The 25918-nt window shown below is 40.6% G+C and overlaps 1 protein-coding gene across 1 annotated transcript in view; it reads right to left on the bottom strand.

The window, feature by feature from the left end:
* Window positions 1–3772: 3772 nt before the first annotated feature.
* chrdl2 (chordin-like 2) overlaps window positions 3773–25918 on the bottom strand; it is a 64157-nt gene continuing 42011 nt past the window's right edge. Inside the window, 4 exon segments of the mRNA XM_072595385.1 lie at window positions 3773–4429; window positions 9260–9358; window positions 18189–18371; window positions 21469–21663. Coding sequence (XP_072451486.1) covers window positions 4299–4429; window positions 9260–9358; window positions 18189–18371; window positions 21469–21663 — 608 coding nt within the window. The 3' untranslated portion in view covers window positions 3773–4298.

Raw genomic sequence — 25918 nt, 5'->3', positions numbered from 1 at the left:
TAGTGGGCAGGCAAAGGCAGGAGACATGAAAATCAACATACCGAAGTTCATTCGAGGTCACAAGGATATTCAAAACAGCATAACAAAAAGGGCAAATTTTATCCTTGAAAATAGCTGATAGAACAATGAGGGAAAGGAACTGTGGAAAGTATAACTAGGAGTCACAGAAGGTAGAGTGGACAACAAACATACCAACATCATAAATTTGAGATCTGGGCTATTTTATCTCTAAAAACTATTACATTTGACTAGCTGCCCATGAGATTGTGTTGGAAATATTAGAGATCACTTCCAAAGGTGTTGTAAATCCTCAACAAAGAGACTAAAGGGTCAAAGTAGCGGAAAGCAAATCAAATTGTTGGCAACAAACAAATAGTTTTTAAGAGCCTCTAACCAATAAGGTTACATGTGAGATATGCGCATAAGCAGAACATTCTATCCCTTCATATCTTCTCATTAAATTGGAACTCTTTTCTGGAAAATGTGTTCAGTTCTTATCTAAATTGTAAGAAAAAACAGTACATTTTCATTTTCATGACAGTGCTGTCATATTCATTTTTGTGATAAGTCTGATTTAAATTATTGCAGCAAACATAACCATAATTTGACCAGCACTTTTCACGAAGATAATTAGGGCCAATGGTTTTCATCTGACTGTAAGTGAGATCAGCACTGGATACCTTCTGATTGTTATTTCTATTCGCAGCTAGAAGGTATAAGTCGTCATTCTTGCTGTTGCAAGTCTCTCAAGTCAGCAATGCTGCTTGAATTACCACAACTTTTTATAATTGCAAAGGGGAGAGTTTAAATGGTGCACTGTCCTAGGTGAATGACCTGAACCTCTATTTCCAACTGGATTCAGGTCAGGTCAAATAGACTGTATTTTGATTGAATATTGGCGAATGAAGTTTAGATCAATGGAAATACCAGGCATACCTGAAAATGAGGTGTCAGCCTGTTGAAGCTATCATCCTTAATTTTATTAACTTATGGGACAAGGTCTATTGCCTATCCCTAGTTGCCCTTGAGAAGATGGTGGTGATGAGCTGCTTCAGTCCATATAGTGTCAGAACACCCACAATGCTGGGGAGAAAACTTCTTGATTTTGATCCAGGAACAGTTCTAACAGTTAAAATTTGAAGAAATTAGACTTTAAGCTTGTTGTGAATAATTTTAAGTAGTGTTGATTGACAATAACTCCCAATATTACATAGCTAAAATGGTATTTATGCTTGAAATGACAAGCCATAACTTTCTCTATTGAGTTTAGTTCTTGGATGAATATCACACATTTGCACCATTCAGTAAAGGACATGGTTAATCAGACAATGAACCATTGTTTTTACAAGTTGAACAGTGATGCTCTGCACCTTTGTCAGTGTGACAGGGTGGCATGGTGGCTAACAGTGCCAGGAACCTGGGTTCGATTCCACCCTTCCACGACTGTCTGTTGGAGTTTGCACGTTCCATTGTGCACTCTGGTTTCCTCCCATGGTCCAAAGATATGCAAGTTAGGTGGACTGGCCATGCTAAATTACCCATAGTGTTCAGGTATGTGCAGGTTAGGTATGTTAGCCATGGGGAAATGCAGGGGTAACAGGAATAAGGTAGGGGAATGATTCTGGATGGGATGCTCTTCAGAGGGTTGGTGTGGACTGATTAGGCTGAATGGCCTGTCCCTACACTGTAGGGATTGTATGGATAACACCTTTTTGGTTGGGGGGGTATCACTAATTAATCTCCTTGTGTAGCTTGTTGAGTAAGCTTGGTGACAGGCAATGGTCTGCCAGGTTGTAGTTCATCACCTGAGAATGTTATAAAGTAGATACTGATGAGGACTCTTATGGTGCAGTTCTAGTAATTGAGCCAGGAGAGCAGGGTTCAAGTCCAGAGGTGTGTGATAAAGTCACTGTACAGATTGATTAGAAATAGCTGATAAAATAAATAAATACACCAGACACTGAATTTCCCATAATGGACTTTGCTTGTAAATACTGGACTGGCTACACTGGTGATCACTGGTGATAGTTAAAGGGAAAAAACGTCCTGGTAATTTTGGTGGTGGGAAAGTCACTCGCTTGTGCATGATAGCATTTTGGAGTATATAAAACCAAAAATAAAGCAGACCCTCCCAGGTGACAGCAGTTTATGGACTCTCAATCCAGCTGTTTACTTTATAAAGCTGTGGAATCTGTGAAACATGTTTATATTGGTTGTAGGCATTTGCACCCCCTTTTCAGTTATTTGAAAAATCTTCTGTTGTGTACTTGGTTGCGCTTCAACCCGACACTCCTGATCTTTGGACAACTGGGACATGGGCAGATCAGAGGACTTCCTTGTGAGTCTGCACCTTGTGGGTCTGGCCAAACTGGAAATAAACAGGTCCAGACAGCGGGCTATGGAGGGGGTAAATCTACTGAATGTCTGCCCCTTTTCTGTGGCAATGTTCATGCCTGGATGTCCTTGTAGAGGGAGCAGGCAGTATCCATCAAGGCTCTCAATGCCTTTAGAGGGAGGTGTGTACCAAAGTGTAGATAGGGTGCTTTAGTTTCCCTCCAACTCCATTTTGATTTAGCCCCTTCCCTCTTGCCCTACCCTCACCATCACTTTTGATAGTTTGCAGTGCCCATAATAGGTTTTGCATGTAAACACAGGTGTTTTTACTGGTGGCATTTAATGCTTGAAGGAAAGGTCACAGTGATTTGGTGATGGGAAAGCCGTAACTTAATATACAGTTCATTATTCATTTCCATCAAACTATTTTAAGCTCTCGAGCATTGTTACATATAGTTCGCTATTTTCCCCCCTTAGGCAAAATATTAGCTATTGATCTACAAATTCACATTGTAATGGTTGATCTGCTGCCCTTAAAGATCTTGTCAGCATCATATCTAATATTTTTGCTTGACTCTAGCAGTCAACTCTTTGCCTCATACTGCAGGCAGGAACACTTGAATTTCTGTTTGTTGGTTTAAGAATTTATCAATGGATGTGTTCTGAAGCCTTAAGGAACACCTGAAGTGAAGTGCTGGAGCCAATCTGACTGATCTTCAACAACCATAACCATCTTCCTTTGTGGTAGGTGTGAATCCCACCAGCTGTGATTTTCATTGACTCTAGAATCAGAGAACCCTATAGTGCGGAAGTAGGCCATTCGACAATCGAGTCTGCACCGACCCTCTGAATAGCATGCCACCCAGTCCCAACCCCTTACCCTATCACCGTAACCCTCTATTTCCCATGGCTAATCCACCTAGCCTACACATCCATAGTTGCAACAGGGCAATTTAGCACTCTAGTTGTGCGAGGGCCCCTTGGTTTCAGATTCGATAAAATGCAGCCTTGATATTAAAAGCAACAGTCAGCTTACTTCTGAAGTTCAGCTCTTTTGTCCATTCTTGAACAAAGGTTATAATGAGGTCTTGAGGTGAGTGGCCAAACAGAATCGGGGAGCAGATTAGTACGAAGTAAGTTGCTTGATAGCGCTGTTAATGAGCCCTACCATCACTGAGATGCATGTAGTCGTGGGAACAGTAACAGTACTAAGAACAGCTTCATTCTTTCATCGTAAGTGCTAAGATACATATTATTGGTGACCTGGGAACAGAATGTATCTTTAAGTATCCATTACAGGTTGTTTCTGCTGTGGCTTTAAAAGTGATACAAAAAAGAATGCATGAGACATTTATATTTATAATTGTGTGGAGATAAAGATAAATCCAGTTTCCCGTTAATCCATAGACATTAGAAAATAGATGACAAAGGAATAAAATGTTATACAACTGGCTATACTTTATTAGTTTCAAGAAAAATGAACTGTCAGTACATAAATAAAGTACAAATACCTTCAAGGGTAATGTCAACATATTCCGCAGATTTATACGAAGAAAGAAATTTTACATAAAACCAAAGTATGCATTATGTGTGACTTGAATATTATTCACACATTGACAGACTAATTGCATCCTAAGAATTAAGATCATGTAAGTAATTTCAATAGTGTTTTATAATACAAATAAATACACATTAGGACCACTCTCCATTCTTTATTGCCTCTGAAGGCACTTTTTTCTCTCTCTCTTCCTTGTAATAAAGAAAGCTAACACAGTGATTTTTCTTTATTCATTTTTCTGTTGTATACATTTTGGTTCTGAGGTGCTCTCAATCATCACCAGAGTCCCACTGCAGTCCAGCTACAGACCAGTTTTCAATGAACTGAATTTTCCCTTCTAACATTATGGTACCTCACCACAGACAACACCATTCCCCCACCTCCCCACCTTGCGAGCTTCCCCACTTCAGCAGTGCTCCTTTTCTGGCTTGTTCAGCTGTAAAACCTTAAGCAAGTCTTCCAACTCTGTTTTGCACTCTTGGTCCATACAAAACTGGCTGATTCGAGCTTCTCCCTCTTTAAAAATTTTCCATCGACCTAGAAAATATGTGTTTGAGGAATGAATAACATGCAGTATTTTCCTGCAACATTCAGTGACTATACACTGCAGTCTCAGACAATTACATCTGCAATGAATGCCTGAAACTTGCATAACTTTAGTTCTGAGTTGCTAAGCTACAGTCTAAGTTACGGATATTACAAGGCATCAGGAAGAGGGAGGATTATGTGTTCCAGGAGGCACAGACCCATTAAATGAAGCAAAACTTTAGAGGTGGTCAATGGTCTGGAACAGGAGAGGTGATTGGAAGTCAGGCACTACGGGAAACCAGCATGTAGTGATGGAGTGACATTGTTTGAGAAGTACAAGAATTCTTCTACATATGTGGACGAGGAGAAGGACTGCTAGAAGGATAAACATACTTGCCATGGACCACGATGTAGAACGTCATTCAAGTGGGTGCAATAAAGAGGAATATGATAGTGATGGGGATATTGTAGTCAGGTTGAATTGATGCAGTTCTTTGCTGATAACAGTATGTCCTCAGACTCTCAACCATAGCTAGAAACTTCAAAGATTGTGTGGCCTGTCCAATGCCATGAGCTCTCCTTTCAGTTGGAGAGGAGTTTTCAGTGGCAAGAGGAAGATCTAATTGTGACCCAAGCAGAAATCAAAATATCAATACAATTCATAATGTATTCAGAGAAATTGAGGAGTTAGGATGCAAAGTAAATTGGAGAACATCAAGCATAATCTGTGAAGCTGTTCATATTGTAGTTTTCTCTACATTGGGAAGACAGAATGCAGACTGGGCAATCACTTTGCTGAACACCTGCATTCTATCTGCAAACACCACCTTGAGCTTCCAGTTGCCTGCCACTTCAACACACCATTAAATTCCTGGGTCAACATTTCTGTCTCGAGCCTGCCACACTGCTCAAGCAAGATACAGTGTAAGCTCAAAGAACAACATCTCATTTTCTGCTTGGGAACTCTGCAGCCTTCAGGACTCAACACTGAGTTTAATAAATTTAGGGCGTCAATACCCTATTCCATGTTTGTTTCCTACCGTAGGTCCTGTCATCTCATGCGCTGCTTTCAGCGCAGACAATCTATTTTTGCCTACATTTGGTCTTCATTATCAGCCTTTCTTTCCACCTGGCTTATCAATATCCGTTCCTTTGTCTGCCTAACTGCCTTTCTTTCCCTCTGGGATCTGCCCCTACCTATCACTTACTCCTTTACCATCCTGCCCCACCCTAAGTCTTGATCAAATATATCACCTCCTCCTAGGTACCATCAGTTCTGAAGAAGCATCATTGGATCCAAAACATTAACTCTGTTTTCTCTCCACAGATGCTCCCATGCCTTCTGAGTTTCCCCAACAATTTCTGTGTTTGTTTCATAATCTCTGGATTGTTATCTGAATCATGTGGCAATTGGCATAGAGTCAAACAGGTTGAAGGAAATGAAGGGGCTAAATACTGACAAATCCCTGGACACAAAGGGCTACATGTATGTAAAAGATAGAGCTGCAGTGATAGTGAATCCACTAGCTATGATTTTTCAAAATTCCTAGGTTTGGGAATGTTCTTATCAGATTGGAAGTTGGCAATATTTTATTGATTTATGGGATGTGGGCGTTGCTGACTAAGCCAGAAATGTTTGCCCATTCCTAGTTGCTCATGAGAAGGCCGTGGTGAGTTGCCTTCTTGAACCATGGCAGTCCATTTGCTATAGATCCACCCATATGTTTTTGAGAGAGGAGTGCCAGTTTGCCACAGCAACACTGAAAGATTCATTTTCAAGAGAGAAGGAAATAGAGAACTACAGGCCAACTAGCCCTATATCAATTGTTCGGAAAATGCTTGGGAATCTCCTTTCCCCATTTAAAAAAAATAGTCTATACCTCTATTCTTCCTACCAAAATGTACAGCCTCACGCTTTCTCACATTGTATTCTATCTACTACTTCTTTGCCCACTCTCCTAGCCTGTCCAAGTCCTTTGTAGCCTCCCCTTTTTATCAACACTACCTGTCCCTGCAGTGATCTTTGTGTCATCTGCAAACTTAGTAACAATGCCCTAGTTCTTTTGTCCACATCTAATAAGTTAGATTAAGGGGAACAAATAAATAGATGTAGTATATCAGGAATTCCAAAAGGCATTCAATAAGATGCTACAGCATCTTTTAATAGGCAAGGTAAGGATGTATGGAGATGGTTGTACATTAGCATAGATAGAGGATTAGCTATAGACAGTGGGCATAAACAGAGCAGTTTCTAGTTGGCAGGCAGTGCTGGATTTCAGCAATTTACAGTCCACCTTCATTACTTAGATGAAGAGTTGGAGGGAAAGTGTTCCCTCCACCACTTTTTTTGAAAGCCAACATAATGGAATCCAACTTTTTTTGTTGATGAATGCAAGAACCTAATATGATTTTCCAGAATCGTTTAGAGTCCACAATACACATTCATATATCACACTGTAGAAACAAATGGACAACTCACCTACATGTGTTGGGAAATCAAAAAACATAATCCTGTCACAATAATACCATAGAATTATTACGATTCAGAAGAAGGCTATTTGGTCCATTGTGTCTGTACCTGCTCCCTGAATGAGCATCATGATTTAGTGCCATTCTGCATTTTTTCTGTATTACGTTGTTTCTATTCAAATAATCATCCAATACCCTTTTGAATCCCTCAATTGAAACTGCCTCCGCTATACTTGTAGGCAACACCTTCAGACCTTACCTGCTCGCTGTATGAAAAAGTATTTCCTCACCTTATATTTCCTCATATAATATTTCCTTATTTGCAATTCACTTTAAATGTATGCTGTCTCATTCTCAGCTGGTTTGAGTGGGTACAGATATGCCCTATCTACTCTGACCCCTACTGGTTTTGAAGACTTCTGTCAAATCTCCTCTTACCTTTCTCCTCTCCAAGATAAACAGTCCCAACTTTTCCAATCATTCCTTATAACTCAAATTTGTCATTAATTTGTCTTGAAATTATTCTTGTCAACCTCTTCTGCACTGTCTCCAATGTGTTCATATCTTTGCTGAACTGTACAAAATACACTAGCTGAGGTCTAATTGGTATCTTAAAAAAGTTCAGCTTAAGCTCTTTGCTCTTGCGCTTAAACTTAGGATATTGTATGCTTTTTCTAATTGCTCTCCATATAACCTGCTATCTTTAATGACTTATGCCATTATAAACCCAGATCTGGATCCAGCATGACCTTTATAGTATCTTTTCTTTTAACGTATTTCAATGTTCTTGCTACCAAAATATCTCATCTCACACTTTTACCTATTGAATTTCATCTGCCATCTAAGTGCCTGCTCCTTTTGAATTTTACACTGTTCTCTTCACAGTTTACAATGCTTCTATGTTGTATACCATCCAAAAACTTTGAATTTTGCCCCTGTACACCAAAAGTAAACCATTGGTAAATCAAGGGTCTTAGTTCTAATCCCATGGCTAACTCTACTAAGAATGAAAAATATTCATTAACCACGAGTTTCTGTTTCCTATCATTCAGCTAATTTTGCACCAGGTTGCTACCATACCTTTTATTCTATGACCTCTAACTTTGGCACAAATCTGTTGTGTGGCACTGTACCAAATGCATTTTGCATTTTCATGTACATGCTGTCAACAGCATTCCCCCTCATCAACACTCTTTGTTGTTTCTTCAAAAACCCAAGAAAGTTGATTAAACAAGCTTTCCTTTAAGAAATCCATAATGGTTCTTTTTAATTATTCCACAGTTGTCCATGAGGCATTAATTTTACCCGATATTATTGTTTCTGGAAGATTTTCCACTTCCAAAGTTAGTGGTCTGTAATTTCTAGCCTTACCATTCTGCCCTTTTTTGAATAACAACACAATGTTTGCAATTCTCCAGTCCTCCAGAACGAGCCCATCTCCCAACCCATGATTCTGATAAACATTTCAAAATTATGGCTGTGCCTCCACAATTTTCACACTTCCTTCAATATCCTTGGACATAGCTCATCTGGCCTTGTCAACTTAAGCATCAACAGCTTATCCAATACTTCCTCCTTATCAATTTTGAACCCTTCGGTGACTGAAGTTCTTCCTCCATCACCAAGGCCTGAGTAGCATCCACTTCCTTGGTAAAGACAAATACAAAATATTTATTTAATACCTAGGCCAAGCTTCATGACAACATATTTAAATCTTCATTTGGTCCTTAATCAGTTTTACTCTCCTTTTACCATTATATCTCTGTCTATAAGAAAAGATTTACAAGGATATTGCCAGACTTAGAGGGTTTGAGTTATAAGGAGAGGCTGAATAGACTGGGACTGTATACCCTTGAGCATCGGGGGCTGAGGGGTGACCTTATAGAGGTTAATAAAATCATGATGGGCATGGATAGGGTAAATAGACAAGGTCTTTTCCCCAGAGTGTGGGAATCCAAAACTAGGTTTAAGGTGAGAATGATAAGATTTAAAAGGGATCTAACAGGCAAATTTTTCATGCAGAGGGTGGTGCATGTATGGAATGAGCTGCCAGTGAAAGTTGTGGAGGCTGGTACAATTACAACATTTAAAAGGCTGGATGGGTATATGAATAGGAAGGGTTTAGAGTGATATGTTGGCAAATGGGACAAGATTTATTTAGGATATCTGGTCGACATGGACGAGTTGGACTGAAGAGTCTGTTTCCACGCTGTATATCTCTATGATTCTATAGAATACATTGCCTTTAACATTAGCTGCCAGTCTCTTTTCACAATCCCACTTTGCTTGTCTTGTGTGACACATGCAGGAAAATAATTTATTTATTCCATTGTTGTTGTGTATTGCAGGCTCTGAGCTGTTATTACTTACTCTGAGTAGTCCGTGTGAGTGGTTTAAAAGATCCAAGGTTAACTTGTTTTTCAAAGTCTGTTCTTGATATTTTTTCCACGTGAAAATGGTGTAGAACACCTGCCATGGAAAACAATGAATGCGATATTAAAGATTCTAACTTCTGAGTTAATATGTAAAACAAATCTACTTTTCAAAATTGCTTTTTATTTATTTTTATAATTTCATGGGATGTATGTTAGATTTGCGGACAATCCATCTTGTCCTTGAGCTGACTGGCTTCCTACAGAATCTTAGAGGACAGTAAAAACTCAACTAGATTGCTGTTAGATCTTGAGTCACACAAAGGCGAGATTGGGTAGGAATGGCAGATTTCCTTCCTTAAGGACATTCATGAACAGCATGTATTTTCTTACAATAATCAATGGTAGCTTCATGATTCCCATCACTAAGCCCAGCTTTCAATTCCAGATTCTTAACTGAACTCAATTTCTATGAGATGCCAAGGTAGAATTTGAATACATGACTGAGCCTTTGAATCACAAACCTACTCACATCCACCATATACTCCGATTCAACTGTGGAACTAGAAATCATCGAGTGCCAGTTATAAAATACATCATTCAACAAATGTAAAGCTCAACTCCTGAGAAACACATGTACATTCTAACGCAAAATTAACTCTTGTGGAACAATGTAAATAAATACTCCATTCTCTAACAGAGTGCTTTGATTATACATTTGGTGACATGTTTTACAAATCCGTTAATGCAGAAGGTGTATAACATAGCTACAACAGCTCTCAATTTGCACTTTGCATTAAAGGCTTATAAAACAGAAGGTAATCTTCTGTTCTATTTCAAGCAAATTGGAAATTGTACAAAATCAAATAGTCTTAATACAGCCTGATTCCAGTGATAAAAATCTATTTTAAGGATACATGTCAAGGTTTGCCACTAACATGACTAATTTAGCAACTTATCCAAAGGGTGGTACAATGTGGAATGATATCTTTATTGCATGTCACCATCTTTCACTACCAAGGTTTACAAGACTATAAAAGAAAATTTATGAATGTTGTAAGAGTTCGGTTCAAACACTTTTCTTTGTAGAGATGCTGTTCAGGAGGTCATAAAAATAATTTGAGTGCATACTTGTTGGGCTAAGAGCATTGCATTACTCTCTCTGGCTGGTACAATCCGCTGGTTCTTATAGTCTGGCTATAATTACAGGAATAAAACAGTTGCATATCACTGCTAGGAATCTTCAGGATGACATATTTTCATACAGAGTCTGAACTTAAACTACTAATGTCTTTTTATCTCACAAGTGCAAAATGCCATGTTAAATTTAACAATTCTCAAGTCAACCTAAAATGGTTTTCAGTGCATTTTGGTGTGAAAGGTGGAAGTATAATTTGGAAGACCATTGCCAATCTGACACTACATTCCGGAGACCTTTACAAGTGGCTGGATACATAAGTCCCGATCATTTCAAACAGGTTCATTTTCACCAGCAGTAGGAAGTGAGCAAGTAGAGAATCACACAAACAAAAACCAGGCTTAGCAAGGCAGGTAAACTCAGCAGAATTTAGTGCTGAGTTCAAACAGCGAAAGTTGTCACTATTTCAAGGAATTTAACCAACAGTATGGAAGTCATAAATTTATGGAGTGGTCATGAAAGCTCTTTGATGCAATGATCTGAAGTTATTTAAATCCCTAGATCTTTACAAATTAAAGGGAAATTCAGGCAGAAGCTATGAGCCAGACTTTAAAACAATGGCTGTCGGACTATTTCACTTATCAAACTATCTGGTTACAACTTAATCTTGACCATCTGTTCCTGTGGTTTCATTACAGTTTATTGTTGACAATTCCCAAAACCATTTATTACAGCTGTATTCACTATGAATGCTTAGCTGGAATTCGAAAAACTACAAGAGGATTCATATCAACAAGAGTTGGCTGAATTCACATTTGGATTAACCGATTAAAGAAGCTAGGTGTAAGTGAGGACTGCAGATGCTGGAGATTAGAGTTGAAATTCCTGATGAAGGGCTTTTGCCTGAAACATCACTTTTCCTGCTCCTTGGATGCTGCCTGACCTGCTATGCTTTTCCAGCACCACACCCTTGAGATTAAAGAAGCTGTTGAAGGACTAGCTACCTTTGATGTCATTACTGAAGGGAAGTTTGTTTATTTTTATAACAAACCTAACACTTGAGAGAACTTCAAATCTTTGAGTGGGTTTTATGACTGAAGGTGTTTTGAAAACAATGTGTGTATGACGGAAGGCTTTGTTAAATGTTGAGAGGCAGGTCAAACATCAATATGCTATTCTCATATAGAATAAACTAATGGTTCCCTTTTACATTTGTATTCCTATGAATTGTCTTGATGAGAGCAAAATGAAAAACTTTAACATATTATGCTTTTTGTCAGTAATACTCAAATTCAGTATTAACAAATGGCTTTGGCTCTTCAGTATTAGGTATGTAACCATCACATAGTCATATATCAATGTTTATATTCATGAAAAACATTCTCAGATCACTCTTACTGTAGTTCCTCTGCATCTTTTTGTTTTACTACTGGGGCTGGGAGAGGCATATCTTCTACCATCCATTCTCTATTTTCTCTCCCATTATGTATCTTTTCTTTATTGATGATTCCTCTGATTATCAATCTTTTGTTGATACTTTCAATTTATATTCACCAATTTTTTCCCCACAGCAACAATTGAATCACTTCATCTTCCATTCTCTAGCAACATTTTATTTCCTTCAATTTTTCAAAGATGCATTTTATTCCAGGAACTGCCAATTTTAATCTTTGATAGTCCCACATTAAACTGCAATGTCTCTTTCATGAAGTGGAGCTATCTACAGGAAGATCAGTTCATTTGTGGATATCAGATTTATCTGCTTTGTTAATCAATAACTCTGTATAAAGCTCAAATGATGGCAAGTTGTTTTGGAATTAAAAAACAGGGAAACTTGACAAGAAATGTTTTTGTATACTTGTCATCTGACAATATCTAGCTTCTAATGTATCTTTTCCTGACACAAACTGTCTGATCATTCTTTACTTTTTTAATGATATTATGATCTGTTCACCTCTGAGTATTTCACTGTTATTGAGTAAAGAAATTGAGTTGGATGCCAAACAGGAAGACCATTAGCTGCATGCTATACTAGTCATTGAAAGTAAGCACACAGGTGCAACAGGGAGTGAAGAAGGCGAATGGTATGTTGGCTTTCATAGCATGAAGATTCAAACGTGGAGCAGGGATATTTTGCTGCAATTCTACAGGGCCTTGGTGAGACCACACTTGGAGTACTGTGTACAGTTTTGGTTTCCTTATCTAAGAAAAGGTGTTCTGGCAATGGAAGGAGTGCAATGGAGGTTTACCAGACTAATACCGGAAATGGCAGCTCTGACCAATGAAGAGTGACTGTTTTGGTTAGGACTATATTCAGAAGAGTGAGGGAGGATCTCACAGAAGTGGAAAAAAATTCTAACATGACTAAACAGGGTAAACTCAGGAAGGATGTTTCCATGACTGGGGAATCCAGAACCAGGGTTACTGTCTCAGGATATGAGGTAAGCCATTTAGGGCTGAGATGAGGAGAAATTTCTTCACTCAGAGAGTGGTGAGCCTGTGGAATCCTTTGCCATTGAAAGTGATTGAGGTCAAAACATTAAATGGAAGAGAAAAACCATTTTCACAGAGGCAATAAATATCGTTCTAAAGGAATCAAACAATACTGGTCAGAAATGAGAAAAGAGTACAAAGTCAGATGATCGGCCGTGATAATACAGAATGGGTGAGCAGGCTCAAAGGGCTGAATGGCCTACTCTTGCTCCTATTTTCTAAGCTTCTATCTCAATGGAGCCTGACCAACAAATCATTCAAGTTTCCCAAATCCCTTTTAAATTCAGACCTCATTAACATTTAGCCAACAAAATGTTGAGGAAAAATGTGACTTTGTTCCAGATTGTCAGTTTATTTCATGGAGGAACTGTTAGGTGACAGCAAGTAAGGTTTTTTTTGGAGGACAGCTGGAGTTGCAGACGCTAAAAGGCTCAAGAAATGGCCAGCAGGAAGTCAGCAATTTGTCAAATTCAGGCAACAAACAAACCTTTATATTTTGGTAGTGGATTACAGCGCAGAAACCTGTAAAAAAATCCCAATCAGTCCATGCTGGCACTTATGCTCACTCCAAGCTCCTCCTGTTTTCACTCATCCAACTTATCCATTTTCCATCTTCTTATAAGTCCATAGAACCATAAGACACAGGAGTAGATGTAGCCTGGTACTGGATTAGTGGTGCTGGAAGAGCACAGCAGTTCAGGCAGCATCCAACGAGCAGCGAAATCCAAAAAGACCCCACCACCAGGGATATATTTCCCTCCCCACCCCTTTCCGCCTTCCGCAAAGACCGTTCCCTCAGTGACTACCTGGTCAGGTCCACACCCCCCTACGACCCACCCTCCCATTCTGGCACTTTCCCCTGCCACCGCAGGAACTGTAAAACCTGTGCCCACACCTCCTCCCTCACCTCTATCCAAGGCCCTAAAGGAGCCTTCCACATCCATCAAAGTTTCACCTGCACATCCACCAATATCATTTATTGTATCCGTTGCTCCCGATGTGGTCTCCTCTACATTGGGGAGACTGGGCGCCTCCTAGCAGAGCGCTTTAGGGAACATCTCCGAGACACCCGCACCAATCAACCAAACCGCCCCGTGGCCCAACATTTCAACTCCCCCTCCCACTCTGCTGAGGACATGGAGGTCCTGGGCCTCCTTCACCGCCGCTCCCTCACCACCAGATGCCTGGAGGAAGAACGCCTCATCTTCCGCCTTGGAACACTTCAACCCCAGGGCATCAATGTGGACTTCAACAGCTTCCTCATTTCCCCTTCCCCCACCTCATCCTAGTTTCAAACTTCCAGCTCAGTTACTGTCTCCTTGACTTGTCCGACCTGCCTATCTTCTTTTCCACCTATCCACTCCACCCTCTCCTCCTTGACCTATCACCTTCATCTCCTCCCCCACTCACCCATTGTACTCTATGCTACTCTCTCCCCACCCCCACCCTCCTCTAGCTTATCTCTCCATGCTTCAGGCTCACTGCCTTTATTCCTGATGAAGGGCTTTTGCCCGAAACGTTGATTTCGCTGCTCGTTGGATGCTGCCTGAACTGCTGTGCTCTTCCAGCACCACTAATCCAGTATTTGGTTTTCAGCATCTGCAGTCATTGTTTATACCTAGTAGATGTAGCCTGTTGAGTCTGTTGAGTCTGCTCCGCCATTCAATGAGATCATGGGTGATCTGACAATCCTCAATTCCATTTTCCTCCCTTTTGCCTATAACCCTGGATTCCTTACTGATTTAAAAAGATGTCTATTTCAGCAGGACTGAATGATTTACTTTTGCTCCTATGGTTTTATAGTTGTATCCCAAGTTTCTGTCTTCTATTAGCCAATTCTCAATCCATGCTAACATACTACCTCTAAAACTATGGGCACTTATCTTAGTAAGTAGACTAATGTATGGTCCCTTACCAAACACCTTCTAAAACTCCAAATATATGACATCCACTGCTACCCCTTTATCTATTCTGCTTGTTAATGCCTCAAAGAATTTGAGTAAATTTGTCAGGCATGATTTCCACTTCATGAAACCATCCTGATTTTTCTTGATCATATTATAAAATTCTAAATGCTCTATTATTAAATCCTTTAGAATAAACGCTAACATTTTCCTAATAATGGACATTAAGCTAACGGGTCTAAAATTATCTGTTTTTTTTGTCTCCTTCCCTTTTTAAATGAAGGTGTACATTGGCAGATTTCAAGTCCTCTGGGACTCTTTTATTATCAATGGATCCCTGGAAGATTGCTACCACAGCATCCACTATCTCTTTAGCTGCTTCCTTCAATATCCAAGGATGCATCCCATCAGGTCCAAGGACTGTATCAGTCTTTCACCTCATTCGTTTCCCTGGCACTTTTTCTCCAGTGATAGCTATTGTATTTATTTCCTCCCCTCCTTTTGTCCCTTAAATACTTACTAATTTTGGAATGTTATTAGTGTATTCTAAAGTGACAACTGATGCAAATTATTCATTTTACTCCTCAGTCATTTCATGGTTCCCTATTATTATTTCCCCACCTTCATCTTCTAAGGGACCTATGTTCACCTTGGCTTCTCTCTTTCTTTTTATATATTTCAAGAAGCTCTTGCCAATTGATATTACTTGTAAGTTTCTCCTTCTTTATTACTTCTGACCAGTTTATCTAGATTCCCCTTAAATTCATTATACCATGAGCTTTAACCACTCTCTGTGGTAGTAACCTCCACATTCTATTCCCTTTTTGGATTCTTAATGACTATTGTATGTTGATAGCCATCAGTTTTGCTCTTTCCCATAAGTGGAAACATTCTTTTTGTGTCTATCCAATTCATACTTTCAAAGACCTCCCTTAAGGTCATCTAGCTGGTTTCTATTTTCAAGGGAAAACAGACTCAACTTATTCATTTCTCCTAATAGATATAAGCTCACATTTGTTTACACTTTTGTAAAACTTCATTGGTTTTCCGCTAACAATGCATCCCACCCTGAATCTGGTGTTATCTTCAGATTTAGAGATTGTGCTTTTGATTCCAAAAATTAAGTTATGAATATAAATTGTCACCAACCATGGAACATTGCTTGCTAACCTCTGTTACTCTGAAGAAGTACATTTTATGCCTATTTCTCTTTTTGTATTATGAAGATAGCCAAGCTTCTTATTGCCATCCTCTGAAACATTACCAGTTAAACCTTGTAATGCCCAGGTAAATAGTACTGACATGTGCTTTGCATTCTCTGAGCATTTACCTTTGAAAGCAATACATTTTCATTCACTTGCCTGGATCAGCTTTCTGTCAAGATTAAAGTGGTGCTAGAAAAGCACAGTAGGCCAGGCAGTATCTGAGGAGCAGGAAAATCGATGTTTTTGGCAAAAGCCCCTTCATCAGAAGACTTCTGTGGGACTAGGGGAAGGAGGAGTGTTCTTCTACATTTTATCAAAATCTTCCAGCCTGTTCTTGTCCCTCAAAAGCTATTATTCCACCCCAACCACTACCATCAGACCTCACATGCAATATTTAGCCAATTTATTTGCTAAATTTAGACACCATTTGGAGTCAATCTTTGTGAGTGTGGTGCCAATCAAGCAGGCTGCTTTGTCCTGGATGGTGTCAAGCTTCTTGAGTGTTATTGGAGCTGCACACTTCCATGTAAGTGAGCAGTATTCAATCACAATCTTAACTTATATCTTGTAGATGAAGGACAGGCTTTGGGGAGATAGAGGGGTAACTTGATGATGGCACATCAGGTTTTCCCAAGTCAAAACTAACCACCTAACTATTCTAATGGGCCGTAGTTTTGTATGCCTATTGTCAGGTATGACTCCAACCAGTGATAATTAGTTTCCCCTAATTACCATTGACTCTAGCTTTGCTAGGAATTCCTGGTGCTACAGTCAGTCAAATGTGGTTAATGTCAAGGGCGGTCATTCTCACCTCACCTCTGGAGTTAAGTTCTTTTGTCCAAGTATGAGCTAAGACTCTAATACCTGTCATGGCCCTGGTAAAACGCAAACTGAGCATTAGGGAGAAAGTTATTGCTGATAAGGTGTTGCTTGATTGCAAGTTTACATCTCGATATCTCTGGTATAAGGGTTTCTATCTTTATCATCTTTACAGGTTGTGAATTCCAGAAACCCAGCACCCTCACATCCACTCGAAACCTCCTACCCCTTACCTTACGTCTATGCCTCCTGGTCCCTCCACCAATGGGAAAAGTTTCATCCTGTCCCCCCTGTCCATGCCCCTCTTAATTTTATACATCTTAATCATGCCTCCCCGCCCTCAGTCTTCTCTCTCCAAGGGACATCATGATCATCTTGCCTTGTTTGCCCTGCCTAAGTACATCACCTTACACTTATTGAGAATGAATTCCATTTACCACTGATCAGCCTATTTTATCAACCTGTTGTAATCTCCTGTAATCTAAGGCTATCCTCCCCCCAATTTACACCCCACCAATTTTTGTATCATCTGTGAACCTACCAGTCAACCCTCCCAAATTTATATATAAATCATTTATATACACCACAAATAGCAAGGGTCTAAAAACTGATCCCTGTGGGACTCCACTGGATGCAGGCTTCCAGTTTCAAAAATATCCCTCAACCATCACTCCCTGCTTCCTGCCACTTAGCAAATTTTGTATACAATTTTCCAAATTTTCTTGGTTCCCATGAGCTCTTTCCATCGCAATTAATCTCCCATGCAGGGCCTTATCAAAAGACTTGCTGTAGTGTAATTAGACTGTAGTGTAATTAGACTGCAGTGTATGTACTACCCTGATCTAGGGCAGTCTAGGTCATTCTCACCTCACCTCTGGAGTTAAGTTCTTTTGTCCAAATATGAATTAAGACTCTAATGCCTGTCATGACCCTGGCAAAACATAAACTGAGCATTAGGGAGACGGTTATTGCTGATAAGGTGTTGCTTGATCACAAAATTGATGGCATCCTAAAACTTATATGCCCCTTTAATGATAATCAAGAGTAGGGCTGTAATTTGCATGGTTGGATCTGGCCTGCTTTTTATCACAGGACATAGCTTGGCAATTTCCTATATTACTGGATTGATGCCAGTGTTCTAGCTTTACTGGAATATCCTGGCTAGGGGTGTGGCAAGTTCAGGAGTACATCTCATAAGTACTATTACTGGAATATTCTTGGAGTCCAAAGTCTTTGCCGTATCCAGTGGCTTCAGATAGATGGGTAAATAAGCAGATAACTAGATAAAATGAATTGAATAAGAGTGAAGGCAATATTTTAGCACAAGTAACAATTATTAGTTTTAACATTGTGGTGCATAAAACTCACCTTTTACTAGAGGCCAGACATGGATTTCTACATCTGGAAGATTATCAATCTCTATAGCAATTTTCTTGCTGTTTTTCTGAGAATCTGTTTCCTGGGTCAAGAGTGATTCATAAACGAGAACAGTCTCTTCATCGCATCCTACTTCCTTACTGCCATCTTGTGAAAAGTCTGGTACTTCTGGTGCTGTGGAATGAAAATGTGTCTTTAGTTATAGCATTGGCTGTCAGCCCTAGTTTTATTTTCCCTGAAAAATATCTGACAGCTAAATCCTAAATGCTACTTGATTGAAATTAGTAGCACTATCCAAATGACGTTAGATCAGATGAGCAAGTATAGACTATTCCATCCATCAAAACTGCTCCACAATCAGTGCTGATCTGATTGTGCTTAACATCACTTTCATGCCTATTGCCCATAACCTAATTCCCATGTCAATCAAAAATCTAACTATCTTAGCCTTGAGTACATTCAATAGCTAGCCTCCAGTACTCTCTGTGGATGAGAATTCCAAAGATTAACTATGCACTGAGAAACAAAAATCATCCTCTTAAATGGGATATCCCTTATCTTTAACCATATTTTCTAGTCCTAGATTCCTCCAGAGGATGAAACATTCTCTCAAAATCTTCCCTGTCAAGCCCCTCAGAGTTTTATACTTTTCAATAACATCACCACTCATTTTTCTAAACTCCGTTGAGTATAGTCTGATCTGCTTGTTCTCAGAAGATAACTCCTACGTCCCAGAGATCAGACTAGGGGATCTTTTCTGAACCACTTCTAATGCAATTCCTTATGTAAGGAGCCCACAACGTCACACAGTATACTAGTGCAGTCTCAGTAGTGCCTGGTATAGATGCAGCAAGACTTCCCTATATTTACATTCAATCCCCCTTGCAATAAGGGTTAATAGTCCATTTGCCTTCCATATTACTTGTTGTGATAAAAGAATACCCAAATCACTCTATGTTGGAAAATTCTTCAGTTTTCAAACTTCAGACTTTCTGTTCTTGCCAAAGTGGGTAACCTCAAATTTTCTCACATTATATCCCTTTTGCCAATATTTTTTCTACTCACTGAATCTATCAATATCCCATTCTAGATTCTTTGTATCTTCCTCACAATTTGTTTCAGTATCTATTTCTGGGTCATCTGCAAATTTAGCTATTACATTGTCAGTCCTTTCATCAAAGTTATTAAAAGAGATAGCAAATAGTTAAGGCATCCCGCACTGATATCTGTCACACTCTACCAGTTACAGTAGATCGTTGGTGACTCAGTTGATAAGTGAAATGTATTCAGTTACACTAAGACCACAGATTATGAAAATTCTGGAATTTTTAGTAGGGCTCTAACATTAGACACGAGACTGTGGTACTGAAAAAGCACAGCAGGTCAGGCAGCATCCGAGGAGCAGGAGAATCGACATTTCAGGCATAAGCTCTTCATCAGGAAAGAGACTTGTGGATCAGGGCTAAGAGATAAATAGGAGGGGGTGGAGTTTCGGGGAAGGTAGCTCAGAAAGTGATAGTTGGATGAAGATGAGGGAGAAGGTGATTGGTCAGAGGGGGGAGTGATGGACAGGTCCGGAGGGTGGTGCCGAGTTGGAGGCTTGGGACTGGGATAAGTTGGGGGAGGGAAAATGAGGAAGCCATTTAAATCCACATTTATCCTGTGTGGTTGCAGGGTCCCAAGGTGGAATATAAGGCATTCCTCCTCCATGTGTCAGGTGGTAACAGTTTGGCGGTGGAGGAGGCCCAGGACCTGCACGGTCTTGACGGAGTGAGTGGGGGAGTTGAAGTGTTCAACCACGGGGCGGTGGGGTTGGTGTGTGCGGGTGTCCCAGAGATGTTCTCTGAAATGATCCGCAAAAAGGTATCCTGCCTCCCCAATGTAGAGGAGACCACACCAGTGCAACAGATGCAGTAGATGACATTGGTAGAGGTACAGGTAAATTTCTGATGGATGTGGAAGGATCCCTTGGGGCCTTGGATGGAGGTGAGGGGAGTGGTGTGGGCGCAGGTTTTGCATTTCCTGCAGTGGCAGGGAAAGGTGCCAGGAGTAGGGTGTGGGCTGGTGGGGGGTATGGACCTAATGAGGGAGTCATGGATGGGATAGTCTTTACGAAATCCTGATAGGGGTGGGGAGGGAAATATGTCTCCGGCAGTGGGGTCTGTTTGGAGGTGGCAGAAGTGGCGGAGGATAGTGCGTTGTATGCAGAGGTTTGTGGAGTGGAAGGTGAGGACCAGGGGGGTTCTGTCCTTGCTCCATTGAGAGGGATGGGGTTCAAGGGCAGCAGTGCATGAAGTGGAGGAGATGCACCGGAGGGCATTGTCAACCATGTGGGAAGGCAAGTTGCGATTGTGGAAGAAGGAGGCCATCTGGGACTTTCTGAGGTGGAATAGGTCATCCTGGGAACATATGCAGTGGAGGCGGAGGAATTGGGAATAAGGGATGGCGTTTTTACAAGAGGTAGGGTGGGAGGAGGTGTAGTCTAAGTAGCTGTGGGAGTTGGTGGGCTTGTAGTATATGTCTGTGATTACTCGATCGCCAGAGAGGTGATGAAGAGGATCAGGAAGGGTAAGGAGGTTTCCGAGATGGTCCAGGTGACTTTGAGGTCGGGGTGGAAGTTGTTAGTAAAGTTGATGAACTGTTCAACCTCCTCATGGGAGCACGAGGTGGCGCTAATACAGTCACCGATGTGGTGTAGGAACAGATGGGGTGTGGTGATGAACTGATGAAGGGCTTATGCCTGAAACATCAAATCCCTGCTCCTCGAATGCTGCCTGACCAGCTGTGCTTTTCCAGCACCACACTCTCGACTCTGATCTCCAGCATCTGCAGTCCTCACTTTGTATTTAGGATTTCCTTCCCAATGAATAATCAGCAAGTTATTTTGTAAATAACATGTAAAAATGTTATTTAAGGATAGAATGTTTTGATGCCATCCTTAGAAATTGCTTTCTGACACTCTGTACACATTCACAAAATAACATTAACTACTAAAGCCATGAAAATACACACTAGCATGATGTAGAGTTATACAAGAGGCAGAAGAACGGGAATTAAAAACATAATAAAATGGAATTGTTAGTTTCAATTGAAAAGAGTTATTGCACTCTTGAGATTTAAAAAATTGTCTTAAAAGACAATGTGCAAATTCAAAGCAACTATTTATTTATTTGAGCTGTATTGCTGTAATACAAGACTGTCAAATCTAATCCTCTCCAAATTTCTAAACATAATTAGCTTTCAATTAGAGCTTAGATGAAAACATCTCTACCTGGACAAACTTTGCAACATTTTCCGTTGATTTTCTGTGGGTATTTACATGGGTAGGGATCTGGACAATGGATCTTCTTACACTCCTGTTTGCTTATGTTACAAGTACACAGCACACATTCCATTAGTCCAAATAGACGCAAGACTGGATGCCAGGATTCTCCGTGAGAGTAGGTTTTCCCATTTGAAACACAAACTGAGGGCGCAAGAAAAAGAAGCTTAATCTTCTGAATAGCAATTGATTGTCTTACACGGTGCTCTATAAGTTTCTAACTAAATGTTAATTTGCATTAACAATGGCATCTGCACAATAAAATAATTTTCAATTTAAATATACACTCTAAAATTAATGTGATTCCCTCCAACCCACTCACCATCCTGACTTGGAAATATATCGCCATTCTTGGGCGGCACGGTGGCACAGTGGTTAGCACTGCTGCCTCACAGCGCCAGAGACCCGGGTTCAATTCCCGCCTCAGGCAACTCTCTGTGTGGAGTTTGCACATTCTCCCCGTGTCTGCGTGGGTTTCCTCCGGGTGCTCCGGTTTCCTCCCACAATCCAAAGAAAATGTGCAGGTTAGGTGAATTGGCCATGCTAAAATTGCCCATAGTGTTAGGTGAAGGGATAAATGTAGGAGTATGGGTTTGGGTGGTATACGCTTCGGCGGGTTGGTGTGGACTTGTTGGGCCGAAGGGCCTGTTTCCACACTGTAAGTAATCTAATCTATTCAAGCCAGTAGATTTTTCCAACATTTTGGAGATCTGACTGCTATTAATTTATAGGGATTATTCTTACTGCAACTCTGTCCTCTACCTTTTCACAGGCAAACATTACTATAATCAAAAATAGGAGTACATGCAAAGATTAAAGTTTTAAATTTGAGGCAAATGGGCCAAATTCTGCCTTATCCCAGTCTGTTTGATTCAATTAGTAGGATTTTGCTAGTCAGTGCTTAACTGGTAATGTAGATTTAGTTGACAAAACAATGTAAAAGTTGACTTACATTCAATGTGAATAAATTATGCCAGTAAATTGCATGGTTTCAGCCAGTTAAGTATCAGTAATACCTTTGTACATACCTTGGTTCCATGCCAACTTGCATCTAAATCCCAATAAATGTGTCACCATGGGGGAGCGAGCATTATCAAGCAAGAGGAAATTCCACATATTGATTTCTCAGTAGTTTGGTTTGGAGACTATTAAACATGCTAATGAGTTTCTGTGCATGTCAGACATATGGCTGGCCAGAAACAAATCATATAGTTTTCTTCAGAATAGGATAATTACAATGACTGCATTATTTTAGTCTTTCAGTGACAGATATAACCCTAACAGCTACAGTGAGTGTACTTAGACCACATTGACTGCAGTGGTTCAAGAACGTGACTCACCATCACCTCTTCAACTGGAGTAGACAATTGATGCCAGCCTCATCAATGACATATATAAACCATGAATAAGTGACAATGATCTCTGAATTAATTTTACAAACGAGGGCATTGTTGACAAACAAGGGCATATATTAATGTGGCTCCATTCCATTAGTAGTTGGCAGTCTGAACTGTACTCAATATTCAATATAGTTCTGACATAACTAGACCCCAAGAGTTAACTGACACAACTCCTGAATCAGTAGACCAAACATAATAAATGGATTTATATTGTTTTAATAGGTAGAAAGAATTGACACAGATGGAGGATCAATTAGCTTTACAAGACATCAATCAAATAAACAAAAAGCTGAATCTTACTTTTTTGGGTAAGTGTCTGTTTTCTTGAACGTTGGGAGGATTTTGTTTTGCCACAGGGCCCACTGAGATTTCCCACCAGATCTTACCAGACTTATTTCATTAGCTATCCTGCCCTTTTGCCCACCTTGAGGCCCATTTTACCATGCTCTGTCCCCAGAACAAATCACTACTCAACCAATTTGCTGAAAGACCAGTATTCCTGGTACCGGTACCAGTACCATCTTTAAAAGGCCACTGTGCACCCAATGGCAATCTGCCATTGCTTCCACACCAGGAATGTAAGGGCACACCAGCCACTGCTCATAGCACATAGGCTAACACTCCCTCAGACATTCTCTCACTCTAGTCTCTGATTAGCCACCACAGCATACTGTAGCTACATCCCACCTAAACACCCTCTCAAGGTCATCATACTCTGTCCCTAATTCCCAATGCAGACTTGCAGCTTGTCATTGTCCAATAAGGAACCATCACATGGCAAACAAGTGGATAAACCCATACATAAGCTTTTATTTACAGCCAGCAAATTCAAACACAAATAGAATGAATACAGGCTGCAGTTCAACCCCACAATGCAAACCAAATACTGCCATTAACAGTGACCATTTCACATGCTGAACACTGTCGTGGATAAGAAGACTTCCTCCTTCCCAATGTCCTCATCACCCTCCTCAGAAACCTGCTTCCATTCTCCCAGCTCCTCAGCATTTGCGCATCACCTTGTTGCCTACTCCAATTGTGTTCCAAGAGCAAAACACATCAGGATGTTGCAGCACACGAGGTAAAATATACATTAGAGAACCCCCAAGACTGGTTCAAACAGCATCTTCAGCAGCCCTATCATCTGTCCCACCACAGACTTGGTCATAGCATGTATGCAAACCTGGTTGAAGGTGCCATGCCAGCTGAATGACCAACACATCATATATTAGAAAGGGAGTGCCTGCTGTCTGATGCTTTTCCCATTCTAGACTGACATCAATCATTCAAATTGTTATTACGTTCAGTAAAGTCCACTGTCATACTTACATGACATATGATGAAGTGATGTTTCCCTCCTCCCACAGCACCTTTGGAGGTTTCAGCAGTTTAACCTTTTGGACAGCAGTCATCTCGTTTTAAGTCATTGCCACTAACTGGTGCATCCTTGTGATACCAATGTTAATTTTGCAAGCACCAATGACATGGTACAAATTATCTTTGACCAGCATTTGAACCTAAGTACATTCACTCTTTGTACATTGCAAATGGGTGAGGAATGCTTGGAAATTAAATAAACTAAAGCTTGCAAATAGCTGCTTCAAGTATTTTCCCCTTCAATGTCCTAGCATGTAGTGGATATGGATCCTGCACTTTTCCCTTTCAAATTGACAGCAACTCTGCCCACTCTGGTGTTGTGTCAGTCATTTTCCAGTTATTGCTAGCATCTAGAGAATGACAAATGATGGTAGGGAATACAACTTGCGGTAGACCCCATCAGTACTGGGCTGAGCTTGTTCCTGAAGAAGGGCTCATGCCCGAAACGTCGATTCTCCTGTTCCTTGGATGCTGCCTGACCTGCTGTGCTTTTCCAGCAACACATTTTCAGCTCTGAGCTTGTTGCCAGGCACCCTTCCAACACACTTGATGCTACCATTTTCCCTTTTCCCTGACAGCCCATTTCATCCATTCATCCCATGTGGAGACTCACCACTTTGATCTTTGCTTCCAATTGACCCTCAACTGAGCCCCCATTACATTATAATGATACCAAACCTGGTTGTTGATGTAATGATGGTCACTGCCATTAACTCCCCTCTCATGGACCTACCATGCCCTCCAATGCTGTTCCACCCCACTCCCCCCCAATTATACCTTAAGCTTTCCCACTGTCACCATCCTTGTCTCAAGCTCAACACGTGCCTCTGTTTTTCAACTCCCAAACTTGACTTTCCCATCCTCTTTTAGTCAGTGAACCACATTTGCCTTTGCAGCCCACCTTTGTATCTTCCTCAACAACAATGCACAGGCCCATAGTTGTCCTAACAGTCTTTACTGCAGACCTCTGACCAATGTCAACAAGTAATTTAGACATCACTGACCAAGCCACAGACCATTGCCTTGCCGCTCCCTGACTGATGGTATGTGATTTGGCCTGACAACTCGTGATGGCTTTACAGGACTAACCAGCGCCCACTCCCCAAACTGTGGTCAGACCTGCCTCCTGACCATGACTGACCCAAGTGGCCACACCCCTGGACTCTGTGCAGACTGTGCCTATGACTGACAGTGGCAGGACCACTATTGACTAAAGCCTCCACTTGACTAGACTGAGGACTAGTCCTCACTCACTTTGCAATATAGCCATTTAGTTGAATGAACATGCAATGTGTTTGCTGTGCAGGCAACTGGCAAATGCAGTGGGTGTTAGATTGACATCTTAGTGTACTGTACAACAGCAAGGCTCTGCTGGATAGATCCTTACTGACAAACAGGATAAGCAGCCTGTCTGTGCATCTGCGCAAAAGAACATGTCAATATGGCAGTACTGATAGCCCTCAGGCAGGCAGGCAGGCAGGCATGGGATGGTAAGGCATGAATGCTGTCAGCATACAGACAGATGTTAAGTGAGAAAGTGCTAAGAGAATAAGTGGGCAGGCCTTAGATGCAGGGTGGTCAGCAAGATTAAATTTAATAATGAACAATGAGTCAGATTTAGT

Source organism: Chiloscyllium punctatum, chromosome 25 (assembly GCF_047496795.1).
Source record: "Chiloscyllium punctatum isolate Juve2018m chromosome 25, sChiPun1.3, whole genome shotgun sequence".
Lineage (NCBI taxonomy): Eukaryota > Metazoa > Chordata > Chondrichthyes > Orectolobiformes > Hemiscylliidae > Chiloscyllium > Chiloscyllium punctatum.
The sequence above is the reverse complement of the archived record's forward strand: the minus strand, read 5'-3'. Positions and strand labels throughout refer to the sequence as shown.